This window comes from Panthera pardus, unplaced genomic scaffold, assembly GCF_024362965.1.
Source record: "Panthera pardus isolate Hobbes unplaced genomic scaffold, ASM2436296v1 HiC_scaffold_7, whole genome shotgun sequence".
NCBI lineage: Eukaryota > Metazoa > Chordata > Mammalia > Carnivora > Felidae > Panthera > Panthera pardus.
In genome coordinates, this window is record NW_026527002.1 from 835,727 (window position 1) to 849,072 (window position 13,346).

The window sequence follows — 13,346 nt, forward strand, 5'->3', positions numbered from 1 at the left end:
AGTCACTTACGTTCTCTGGTAAGATGTCTAAGAAGCCTTCCAGCCCAGAAATTCCACAATACTCAGACTGACTACAGGACAGAATATAATTGTAAAAACGACCATCTATTACTCTCATAGTAAGTCTATTTCTGACTATTTTACATTATTTCTTAATTATGGTAGAAATAGCTTTATCACATTCTTGTAATGAGATCTATATTGCCCTTTTCAGTGGCTATTACAACCAGCTTTCTTTACATGGTGCAATCGTATATTCTCACATTTTGTGTCATCATAGTAACTGGTTGGCTTCGTTGGAGCTGCACAATCAAACTGTCCCACCTGCCCTGGGTGGGATCTCTGACCAGCCAGGGGTCAAGCTCAGTGGCCACCAAGGGCACAAGGTCTTAGAGGCGGTGAGCATTGAAGACTTACACAAACTGCATTAGAGGTACTGGAGGGGCATATCCCCCCCTTCACACTTATCATCCTAAAGGAGGAGACGGGAGAAAAAAAAGCATCATCTTATGAAGAACTACCTGAGGCTTAACTCCTGAACGGAAAAGCTCTTGAAAACTTGTCAGGCTAACAAGTGGCACGCAAACAAAAAGCTCAGGTAAGACCTACCTAAGGACTTCTCATCTGTGTGTGCTAAGGCCAGACTTTCCAGATATATAACCAATGCTTCGAACACAAACTGTTCTACTAGAGATTCTTCTTCCCTGTAAAATAAAGAGTAGTGAACTTCAATATTCTAGGAAAAACAATAAAGCAGAAGTGACAAAGGAAAAAAGTGTTATCGGAAAAATACACAAATTAAATTTGTCTTTAAAAAATGGCTCAAATGTTTTAAAACCTGTGACAACAAATGCTTTTCAAAGAAGAAAACTTCCTCAAGAGCAGATCAAAAACTACATAAACCAAAAGACGTGGTAGCGGCTTTTTCTCTGCATACAAGTACCCTTCCATCTGTGGAACTGCTCAGAGCACATAACCTTGGAACCACTGTTCTGACCACACTTCCACACACCTCATCAAAATTAATAGAAAAGAAGATCTCATACCATATCCACATTCTTTCCAAATCAAAGAATTTCAAAAGCTCTCATCCAATCCAAAAGTAAGTTAACATCAACAGTCAACACTAAGCCTTTTAGAACCACGTCAGGCAAATGGAAATAATTAATTCAGTCAACAGTGTCCGTGGACCATCTTCTTATAAAGGGTAAACTCATGGGCGGGTGAAAGGCAGAGGCCAGATCTCTCCCTGGAAATTTTGTCCCTTAATAACACAGGACAGTAAATGATTCAGTATAAAGTGACAGGGCTAGGCACTAAATCTTAGGGGAGTTCAGAGAAAAGTATGAATTGCAAGTTCTACTTGTGTGATGAAGTGCTGGGTCACTGTACCGCCCACTGGGAAGCAGTGCGTTCCTGGAGCAAACGAACTGGAGCGAGGTGCTAGAAGATGGAACCCTTACAGTAAGAATCACTAACTGGTGTTTGGTTGGGCAGGAGTACTGAACTCCTTCCTTCCTTCCTTCCTTTCTTTCTTTCTTTCTTTCTTTCTTTCTTTCTTTCTTTCTTCCTTCCTTCCTTCCTTCCTTCCTTCCTTCCTCTCTTTCTTTCCCTTTCTTTCTTTCTTTCTTTCTTCCTTCCTTCCTTCCTTCCTTCCTTCCTCTCTTTCTTTCCCTCTTTCTTTCTTTCTTTCTTTTTCTTTCTTTCTTTCTTTCTTTTTCTTTCTTTCAAGTTTGAATCCTAGGAGGGGCAGGGCCCGTCAGAACTCTACAAGCTCCACATCTCCCCCAGTGTCGCACACCCAGACCTGACACTGAAAATAAAGGACAGTACCAATAAATGTATGCTATGGGCAAAGACGTGGAAGCAAGATGGAAAACACAGGAAACAGCAAGCAAATGAGCAGTACTGTAAGTAAAGAGGTTCATTTGGAACAGCAGTTTGGGGATGACACTGAAAAAGTTGGGGAGGTCTTGGAAGGCCGGGCTGAGTTCAATAGCTTTTATCTTAGGTATCAACACGAGGTAAAAGTAGGTAAGTAGAGAAATGGCATGACAAAATGATAACTCAGAACTGTGCTTCCAAAGAAAGGTGTGCAAAACGGTTTACCAGCATGCAGAAAGGAGACAAAACTTGTTTTTATATTACTCAACATGCAAGGTCTCAAAAAATTTGTCTCTCATGTACCTCTCTCAAAAAGCCTCTTGGAATGTGATCCAACAAATGAGAATATCCAAAAAAGAAGACAACAGAGGAAAATAAAACAAAAGATCAAACACAGGAAAGAAGTAAAGGGGATATTCAAGAGGAGACACAAGTTGATTCAGACATGAGACCCAAGAAAGAGACTGGTTAACGGCCGTCTCCACCAAAACACCATTATTATGGGTTTTTCTTTTTTTCTTTTTAATTTTTTTTTAACGTTTATTTATTATTGAGAGACAGAGAGACACAGAGCATGAGCAGGAAAGGGGCAGAGAGAGGGGGAGACACAGAATCTGAAGCAGGCTCCAGGCTCTGAGCTGTCACCACAGAGCCCGGTGCGGGGCTCAAACTCACAAACCGCGAGATCATGACCTGAGCTGAAGTCGGACGCTTAACTGACTGAGCCACCCAGGCGCCCCTATGGGTTTTTCAACCTGGAAGGAATATGGCCCAAATTCCACTCTTAACCTGGCCTGCCATGATCAGGTGAAGTTCTTCTGTCCAATTTCAGCCTGGATCAGCTGACAGTGCTCATTTATCCCACAAGAGAATTTTGCTTTGACATGCTCCTGACATATGGGGGATGGACTCCTGGGAAGTGAGATGCTGCAGTTCAAGGGCAGTCCACACCCTCAGACGATATTTCTCCCTGATGTCAGCTAGCGGTCTACTTCACACCATTCTGGAGAGCTGTGCTTTCTAAAACTGACATGAACCTTGTCACTCTGTTTCCTTGGAATGGGCTCCTGTAATCTCTCATGGAGATACAGCCAACTAGTCTCCACGGAGCGGATTATCCCAGGATACTTCACCTAACAATGAAAACACTGACCTTCACACCTTTTCAAAATGCAAGAGTATATCGGTTAGGGCACATACACACAAAATGAAACAAAAAAGAAAGGGGAATAAGTAATACAAAGGAAGAATGATTAGTTCAGTGCAGAGGAGGGTATAAAATTCTGAAAATACTCTATTTCTTAACCTAGGTAGGAGTATACAAGAACTTGCTTTATTATTATTCAACAAACTTTACACAGTTTTTTTAAGTAAGGCATAACTGACATACAACATTATAATACTTCTAGGAGCACAACATAATGACTCCAGATTTGTGTATATTACAATATGATCACCACAGTAAGTCTAGTTAACATCCATCAACATACAAAGTCTTTTTCCTTGTGACGTGCACATTTAAAATCTACTCTCCTAGCAACTTTGAAATATGCAATACAGTATTATTAACTATGGTCACCATACTCTACAATATGGCACCTCAGAGGTATTATGAGTTTGATTCCAGGCAACCAAAAGAAAGCAATGATCTCAATAAAGGGAGTAAAGTGAATTTTTTGGTTCACCAGGGCATATGAAGTTATGTTCATACTGTACTATATATTAAGAGCACAACAGTGTTGTGTCTAAAAAAATTGTACATAATTAAAAATACTTTATTGCTAAAAAATGCTAACCATCTTCTGAGTTTTCAGCAAGTCATAATTACTTTGCTGGTAGAGGGTCTTGTCTCAGTGTTGACTGCTACAGTCAGGGTCATGGTCATGGCTGCTCATGGCTGGGTGACTATGACAATTTCTTCACATAAGACAACAATGAAGTTTGCTGCATCGATTAACTCTTCATTTCAGACACAATTTCTCTGTAGCATGTGATGCTATTTGGTAGCATTTTACCCATAGTTGGACCTCTTTCAAAACTGGAACCAATCCTCTCAAAGCCTGTTATTTTATCAACTAAGTGTATGTAGTATTCTAAATCCTTTGTTGTCATTTCAACAATCTTCACAGTATCTTCACCAGGAAGAGATTCCATCTCAAGAAACCACTTTCTTTGCTCATCCCTAAGATGTAACTCCTCATCCATTCAAGTTTGATCATGAGATTGCAACAATTCAGTCACATCTTCTGGCTCCACTTCTAATTCTAGTTCTTTTGCTATTCCTATCACATCCAGTTACTTCTTCCAGTGAAGTCCTGAACCCCTCAAACTCATCCATGAGGGCTGGAACCAACTTCTTCCAAACTCCTATGAGTGTTGATGTTTTCACCTCTTCCCAAGAATTGCGAATGTTCTTAATAAAGAAATGCGAATTCACTAATACAGTGAATTCTTTCTAGGCTTTCAATTTACTTTGCCCAGATTCATCAGACAAATCACTCTCTATGGCATCTATAGCCTTATGAAATATATTTCTTAAATAAAAAGTCAGGACACCTGGCTGGCTCAATGGAGCATGTGACTCTTGATCTCAGGGTTGTGAGTTCAAGCCCCACACTAGGCATAAAGCTTATTAAAAAAAAAAAAAAAAAAAAAAGACTTGAAAGTCAAAATTACTCTTTGATCCATGAACTGCAGAATGGATTTTGTGTGGCTGTCATGAAAACATATAATCTCATGGTGCCTCTCCATCAGAGCTCTTGGGTGACCAGGTGCATGGTCACTGAGCAGTAATATTTTGAAAGGAATCTGTTTCTGAGCAGTAGGTCTCAACAGTGGACTTGAAACATTCAGTAGCCAGATTGTGAACAGATGTGCTGGCATCCAGGTTTTGCTGTTCCATTTAGAGAGCACAGATAAGAGTAGATTTAGCCTAATTCTGCAAGGCCCTATGATTTTTGGAATGGTAAATCAGCACTGGCTCTAACTTAGTCACCAGCTAGGTTAGCCCCTAACAGGAGAGTCAGCCTGTTGTTTGAAGCCAGGCATTGACTCCTCTCTAGCTAGAGAAGTCCTAGATGGCACCTTCTTCCAATAGAAGGCTGTTTCATCTTCATTGAAAATCTGTTGTTTAGCGTGGGCATCTTCATTATCTTAGCCAGATCTTCTGGATAACTTATCAGCACTTGCTGCTTCATCTGGCACTTTAATGTTATGAAGATGGCTTCTTTCCTTAAACCTCACAAACGCTCTGCTAGCTTCAGACTTTTCTTCTGTAGCTTCCTCACCTCTCTTAGCCTTCACAGAACTGAAGAGAGTCACGGCCTTGCTCTGGATTAGGCTTTGGCTTAAGGGAGTTTTGTGGCTGGTTTGATCTTCTATCCAGACCACTAAACCTTCTCCATATCAGCAATAACCCGGGTTCACTTTCTTATCATCCAAGTGTTCACAGAAGTGGCAGCTTTAATTTCCTTCAAGAACATTTCCTTGGCATTCACTACTTGTCTAACAGGTGTAAGAGGCCTAGCTGTCAGCCTATCTTGACTTTTGATAGGCCTTCCTCACTAGGCTTAATGATTTCTAACTTTTGAGTTAAATCAAGGGACATGCAACTCTTCCTTTCACTTGAACACTTAGAGGCCATTATAGAGTTATTAAGTGGCCTAATTTCAATATTGTTGTGTCACAGGGAATACAGAGGCCCAAGGAGGGGGAGAGAAATGGGGGGACAGCCAGTTGGTGAAGCTGTCAGAACACAGACAACTTTATCAATTAAGTTGTCTTATATGGCAGTTCATGCCACCTCAAAACAATTACAATAGTTACATCAAAGATCATTAATCAGAGATCACCATGCCAAATACAGGAAAAATGAAAAAGTTTGAATAACATGAGAATTTCTAAAACATGACTTAGAGACACAAAATAAATAAATGTTGTTGGAAAAATAGAGCCAATAGTTAAACTCAATTTCTAAAAAATGCAGTATCTGTAAACAGCAATAAAACAAAGCACAATAAAATGAGGTATGCCTCTATAACTGAAGTTTGTACCTTTTGACCTCTATCATCCATTTTGCCTACCCCTCTTCCTGGCCTGTGCAACCACCAACTGCATGAGCTTGTCCTTTTTTTTTTTTAGATTTTACAAATAAGATCATATGGTATTTGTCTTTCTCTGACTTATTTCACTTAACATAATGCCCTCAAGGTCCATCCATGTTTTCGAAGATGGCAAGAATTCATTCTTCTTTATGGTTGAGTAATACTCCATCATATCCATTTACCACATTTTCTTTATCCATTCATCCATGTTGGACACTTAGGCGGTTTTCATATCTTGGCTAATTTAAACAATGCTGCAATAATCATAGGAGTGCATATATCTTTTTGAATTTGTGTTTCATTTCCTTTGCATAAATACCCAAAAGTGGAATTGTTGGATCATATGGTACTTCTATTCTTATTGAGGAACCTCCATACTGTTTTCCATAGTCGTTATGCTAATTTACATTCCTACCAGCAGTGCACAAGAGTTCCCCTTTTTCTACATCCTTGCTAACACTTGTTACTTGTCTTTTTTATAGTAGCCATTTTAACAGGTGTAAAGTGATATCTCATTGTGGTTTTAATTTGCATTCTCTGATGATTAGTGATACGGAGCACATTTTGTTGCCTTTTAATTTTATTGATGGTTTCCTGTCAAGAGCTTACTTGATGTAGTCCCTCCCACATGTTTATTTTTGCACTTGTTGCATTTGCTTTTGAAGTCAGAGCCAAAACTGGCGTCAAACAGCTTACCCACCTATGTTTTCTTCCAGGAATTTTATGGTTTCAGGTCTTACATTCAAGTCTTTAATCCATTTTGAGTTAATTTTTGTGTATGGTGTAAGATAACAGTCTAGTTTCATTCTTTTGCATGCAGTTGTCCTGTTTCCCCAACACCAACATATACTGAAGAGACTCTCCTTTTCCCACTGTTTATTCATGGCTCCTGTGTCAAAATTAATTGACCATGATTACCTGTGTTTATTTCTAGGCTCTCTATTCTGTTGCATTGATCTTCCTGTTTTATGCCAATACCACACGCTTTGATTACTACAGCTTTTCTAGTATAGTCTGAAACCAGGCAGCATGATGCCTCCAGCTTTGTTTTTTCTCAAGAGTGCTTTGGCTCCTCAATGTATTTTGTGGTTCCACACAAATTTTAGGATCACTTGTTTGGTTTCTGTGAAAAATGCCATTAGAATTTTGATAGGGATTGCACTAAATATTGACTGCTTTGGGGAGTATGAACATTTTAACAATATAAATCCTTCCAATCCATGAACATGCTATATCTTTCCGTTTATTTGTGTGTTCTTCAGTTGCTGTCACCAACGTCTTATGGTTTTCTGTGGTCTTACATTTCCTTGGTTAAATTTATGCCTAGGTATTTTATTCTTTTTGATGCAATTATAAACGGGATTGTTTTCTTAATTTCACTTCCTGATAAGTGGTTACCGAAGTACAGAAATGCAACAGATTTTTTTATATCAATTTTGTATCCTGCAACTTTACTGAATTCATTTATTAGCTCTAATAGTTTTTTGGTGGTCTTTAGGGTTTTCTCTATAGAGTATCATGTCGTCTGAAAATAGTGATAGATTCACACTTATTTTTAAACGCTCCTCTGTACCTATAGACTTCACAGTTTAAAATGATAAAAATAACCTAGTGGGTTCAAACTCTAGTCAATTTTCATATAAGTGTGCATGTGCACATAAACACAGAGATTCCTATTCATCCATCTATATCCATCATGTCTCTACCTCTATCATCTATCTTATTTTTACAATTGCTTCCCTCATATCTTAACTGCCATTTCCTGAGAGAAGCAATCTGGACCAAACAAAGCTAGGTTCTTCATTATAAGATTATGTAGTAATCATCTACCACTACTTAAAAGAACTGACTTCAGCAACAAGTTTATAATTATGTGATTAATTATTATCTACCTCTTTTTTCAAATGCAACCCTCATGAATGGCTATATCTTTATATCACTAGCATAGCATATCACTAGCTAAGTCTTTACATCACTAGCATACAAAATTCTTAGTAAGTAACAATAGATGAATGAATAAACGCTACTACAACCTTAGGTCAGGGATGAATGATCTTTTTCTTGGACTTCTTGAAACATCCCTTCTCTGGTGTCCTGGCCCCGTTTTATGTCACTTAGATCCACTCTCCATATAGCTATGGGCAGGTGAATTTTAGAAGGAAATTTAACCATGCAGCTCTCTGCTCCAAGGACTTGTTGCCACTAGAAGTGACCTATGTTTTTTAACTCTACAAACCAAGGCTCCTGGCCAATCTCACTATACTCCCTTCCAAACTTCAAACTCCACAGTTGAGAAATATAAAATGTCTTTATCTCCTTATATACCACCCTATTTCTTCTCTCTACCCCATCCCTTTGATATGAAATGCTCTGGCTGATTCCCATTTATCCTTTACGTTTCATCTAAGTATAAATGCTATAGGAAGACTTCTTTAAGCTACTCAAGTTGGATTACATACTCCCCTTCTGTGCTCCAAAAGACTCTGGATTGTCTTCTGTTGCATTTGCAAGACTGCTGTTTGTATGTATTTCTGTATGTATGTATTGCTGTATGTATGTATTTGTATGTATTTCTCAGTAGTTTCTGAGTTTCCTGAATGCAAACTGCATTTCAATTCATTTTTTAATTCCCAGAAAACAGCACAGCATCTGACACATAATTAACTAAATGTCTGATATATGAATACATTGATACATAAACACCAGTCACTTTACAAAATCACTACTAAAAATTTAAAGAACTTTTTTATACTCTTCCCTGTCACATGGCTTACTTACCTGAATTCTCTGTAGATATTATTAAAGGCAAGTGATGCTCCTAGCCTCTTGAAAGCATTGGGGTGAAGTGCAAAGCTGTACAGTCGCTTGAAAAGTGACTTGGTGTTTACTGGACTTTTTTCCTGCTGCTGCGGTGTTGTCTGCTTAATGGACCATTTGAGGAATTCACGAATACACCGGCCACAAAAATCTCTTAAAGTACTGTCAACAGGGTCTACAATTCCATCCTACAACAAAACGTATACGACAACTGAACACCCTGGTCTGCTCTGGGTGAAAATTCATTTAGAGCACTACTCAAGAAAAAATAAGCACTAGAAAACCAATCTGTCTAGAATCTAGACTCTAATAACAACGTCTTTTGGACGAAATGAAAATACTTTCCTTTAAACAAACTGATAAATCCATGAAAAAAGGAAACAATATTTTAATTATGTAGCAACAATACAGTCTCTCCTTTCCCTGAAGAAACCCAAAGGCTACATCCTAAGAGTTTTTGTTGCTGACTTTGCCTCATAACAGTATCTGTGATGCTTTACAGAGGTTAAAGAAAATAAGCTCCTTCTAGGTTTCAAGGGAATTGTAATGCTACATAAAAATCAGATGGAGATGTGGTCTGAAAATATAACTTTCTGTAAAAGCAGTCTCCATAAAAGGCATAGTCTCTAAATACCTGAAAAAAACAGCTAAGGAAATTTGAATATTTTTATTTCCCTCTAGACATAATTCCCTCTTAGATATGTATAGGAAAGATCTAACTTGAAAAACTACACTGAACACTGAAATAAGGGAGTTCTTCTACCTAACACCCCCAGTTATTTGCTACATGCAAAATCTCTGATTACAGTGCTTATTAGAATTCAAGAAGCAATTAACTGTGGAAATGTGAAGAGGTGATATTTATTGCTTCTCAGAGCAGTGGTGAGTAATGCATGTGCTGATATCAGGGAATTAGCAATTCTTACCGGGAAACCTATAGACATGCTTTCACTTGAGTGCTATACCAACTTCACATTTCCTCTTTTACCTTTCCTTTTCTCACCTATCTTACTTTACATTATCATGACCTTATCTGATTTCTTTCTGAAACCCTTACTTAAGCCCCCTTGGATGATCAAGAGGGGAAGAGAAACAACTAAGAAAGAAACTTCAGAATGGAAACATTAGAATAAATCCATCTGAATTGCAAATAAGCCACAAGTTAAATTTACCTAAACGTATTTATTCTAGGCAGGATTCTCTGGTAGACACTGTAGGGAATTAAACCACAGACATCAGGTCACTATCCTAATTTAAAATGTTCAGCAACTCCACTACCACAACACAGCATCCACGTAGGGTAACTCTAAGAGTGGGAAGAGTCCTATTGTAATTACACACACAACAGGACTGTCATCAGGATGGTACCATCAGGACTGTCCTGGGGGATCTGGAGCATGTGTTCTGCTGCTCTGCGCAGCATGTCTTCCCAGCCCCCTCACAATATGCTCCCGTGCAAGGAACACACAACGTCTGTTTGGACAAACTTGCTATGCATTTAACTGGGGCTTCTGATTCCAGAGTCAGTATACAACGAGACCAAATCAGGGATGAAGTAACAGGTAAAAATCAAGTAAAATGACATTTAAAGGAATCAAAGTAAACTTATTTGCAAAAACTCAGAAAACTGTAATAAAATCAGTGTCAAATGACACTAAGGCTTTAAGCTGACCTCCCTGCTTCTGTCCTCCGTGAACCAGTGATCAATCCTAATGATTCTACCTCTACAATCTCAGGACAGTTGTTGGAAATGGCCACTGTTTCTAAGGTTCCTCACTTGTTGAATCTGAATGCAGGAGAAAACTGGATAAGCTCAAACAAATTGCTTTTACTCTTAATTATTGTACTATAGATATTTTTTTAAAAAGAGCGTTCTGCAACTCTAATAAAAGTCCAAGCACATTCTTATTCACTCCTATTCTACACACACATACACACACACACACACACACACACACACACACACAGCCTTAATCTAGATGAAGTTTGTCAATTTATAACTATTCTCCAAAAAAAGAGGACAGGACAAAAAAATGTGCACACTGCTTGCAAATATTTAAAAGTAATACTTCAGTAGGGGCGCCTGGGTAGCTCAGTTGGTTAAGCGTACAACTTTGGCTCGGGTCATGATCTCATGGTCCATGAGTTTGAGCCCCACGTGGGGTTATATGCTGACAGCTCCGAGCCTGGATCCCACTTTGGATTCTGTGTTTCCCTCTCTCTCTGCCCCTCCTCCTCTACTCACTCTCTCTCAAAAATAAATAAACATTAAAAAAAAACTTAAAAAAAAATAAAAGCAACACTTCAGTAAATAATTACAGCACCCTGTCTGTTAAAATGTCATTTCACCTATTCACTAAAACAAAAGAAAAAAGACAATATGACCTAACTAGATGCTACATTTTGATATTTGGACAGGTAACTTTTCTTAAAGTTCTAAATATAGATCAAGTAAGGGTGCCTGGGTAGCTCAGTTGGTTAAGCGCCCAACTTCAGCTCAGGTCATGATCTCAACAGTTCATGAGATCAAGTCCCATGTCAGGCTCCACACTGATAGTGCAGAGCCTGCTTGGGATTCTCTCTCCCCTCCCCGCTACTCTCATTCATTCTCTATCTCTCTCTCAAAATAAATAAATAAATAAAACTATAAACATAGATCACATATAACTAGACAATACAAACATCAGGAAAAGAATCAACCATTACTCACCAATATTGTTTCTAATAAGGCGACAGTATCCTGACTTTCAAATTTCTTATTGTTAGTGAACCAGTGAATCAGTTGCATAACTAGTGGCTCATATAGTTGCCTCGTCACCTAAAGAAACAATACCATTAGAGTTTACTTTCTTCATGTTAAAGTAATTTTACATTGGATAGAGTTCTGTTTAAATGACAGGAAAAATTAAGTGATAATACTCCTATGGTTTTTTATTAGTTTTCTTGTTAAAATTCAATGAGGAACATGCTCTTTCTAGCTCCTTTTTCTCTTTTTCCTAGAATCCAGCAGAGAAAAATATGCATATTAAAACTTACTGTTCTTCTAATATGGAGGCAGATATTGTTGTTTTTTTAATATTTACCTTTATTTATTTGATCCTAAACATGCATACAAGGTATTCTGGATCAGAGACATTATCATTATTCAACTACAAAGCAAATAGTGATCATGTTATTCCCTACATCCTGATTCACACCTTTGTGGTGACAAAAGGAAATCAGATCAATGCCCTACACATACAAACTTCAAAACCTATTTCACAGAAGAGATACGGGAGAAAAAAGCACCTCTCCCATCCTGCCAAAAAAGAAGGAGTAAAATCTTTACTACTTGGAGCTGGGATCGAAAGGATCCTGGGTTCTTACTCCAACGTTCTAGAATATAAACAGAGTTTCTCCAGGGGCAGAGAGTCTTGTGGGTCCCTGGCTTTTACAATCCAAGGAGTCTGCCAGGCCTGGACTCCTTCCTTCTGAAAGGAAATAACCAGGGAGACAGTACTTATCTTCCTGGAACCTTGGGAACTTAACCCAGTGGCCTCATCTGGTGTGACCATGTGAACATCTTGGGGAGATAAAAGAAGTCTTCTTATCTTTTTGGAACACAGCAATTACCTAGACAAACGGTTACACATCAGATCCTCATTACACATGAAAAGTAAAAAGTTTATAGCAGAAGTGAAGGCAAACATTCCCTATCTTTATATCCTAAACATTTCTGTGTCTCAAAATACTAAGGCTCCTACAGAATACCAAGAAATCTAGGGGAGTTTTATCTCCCCCACTGACACTGAGCTCAAGAATGAAGCACACTGGTGTGTATACCAGGCCAAAAATCAGGTGAAATGTCTTGGGATTCAGACTAAACACAGAGCCCTCTTGCACTTGGATACTTTTCCCCAAAAGAATAGCTTTCTAACCTTTGAAGCCATTTTAAGGATTAAGCAAAGTAAAAGCTCTTACCTTTCTTTCAGTTTGAAAGTTTAACTGGTCTTAAAGCATTATTTTTTTTCCCCAAAAGAATTATACACTCTTATTCATACTACATATGAATTCATACAATTATTCACAAAATCATATATATATGTCTGTGTGTACATATATATGCATAGACACATGCATACAACACATATATACACACACCTTACACAAATTATAGAAAATGTAGAAAACTATCCATCTGCAACCCTATATCCCAAAGGTAACCACTGTGAACATTAAGTATCACTGTTAACTTTCAAAATAATTTTTTAAACACATTTAAATTTATGTATATGCACACTTAAAAATAATACACATTTTTATAACCACTTTTCCTCTTAATGTTGAATATTTTTGTATAAATATATAAGCTATAACAGCATTTTTATTAGCTATCTGGTATCCTATATATAGACATACCATGACCAGTTGCCCAAATCCTATTATTAGAAATGCAGGTATTTTTCTTTTTCTTTTTTTTTTTTTAACGTTTATTTATTTTGAGAGAGAGAGAGAAAGTGCAAGCAGGAAAGGGGCAGAAAGAGAGGGAGACACAGAATCCAG

At 38.0% G+C, this 13,346-nt stretch overlaps 1 protein-coding gene across 3 annotated transcripts in view; it reads right to left on the reverse strand.

The window, feature by feature from the left end:
• Window positions 1–13,346, reverse strand: part of PRKDC (protein kinase, DNA-activated, catalytic subunit) — a 216,309-nt gene that overhangs the window by 148,470 nt on the left and 54,493 nt on the right. For all 3 annotated transcript variants that reach the window (XM_019428882.2, XM_019428881.2, XM_019428883.2), the window contains 3 exons: window positions 11,515–11,622; window positions 8,766–8,992; window positions 610–704 (listed from right to left, as the gene is read on the reverse strand). In XM_019428882.2, the coding sequence (XP_019284427.2) occupies window positions 610–704; window positions 8,766–8,992; window positions 11,515–11,622 (430 nt within the window). The remainder of the gene's footprint in view (window positions 1–609; window positions 705–8,765; window positions 8,993–11,514; window positions 11,623–13,346) is intronic.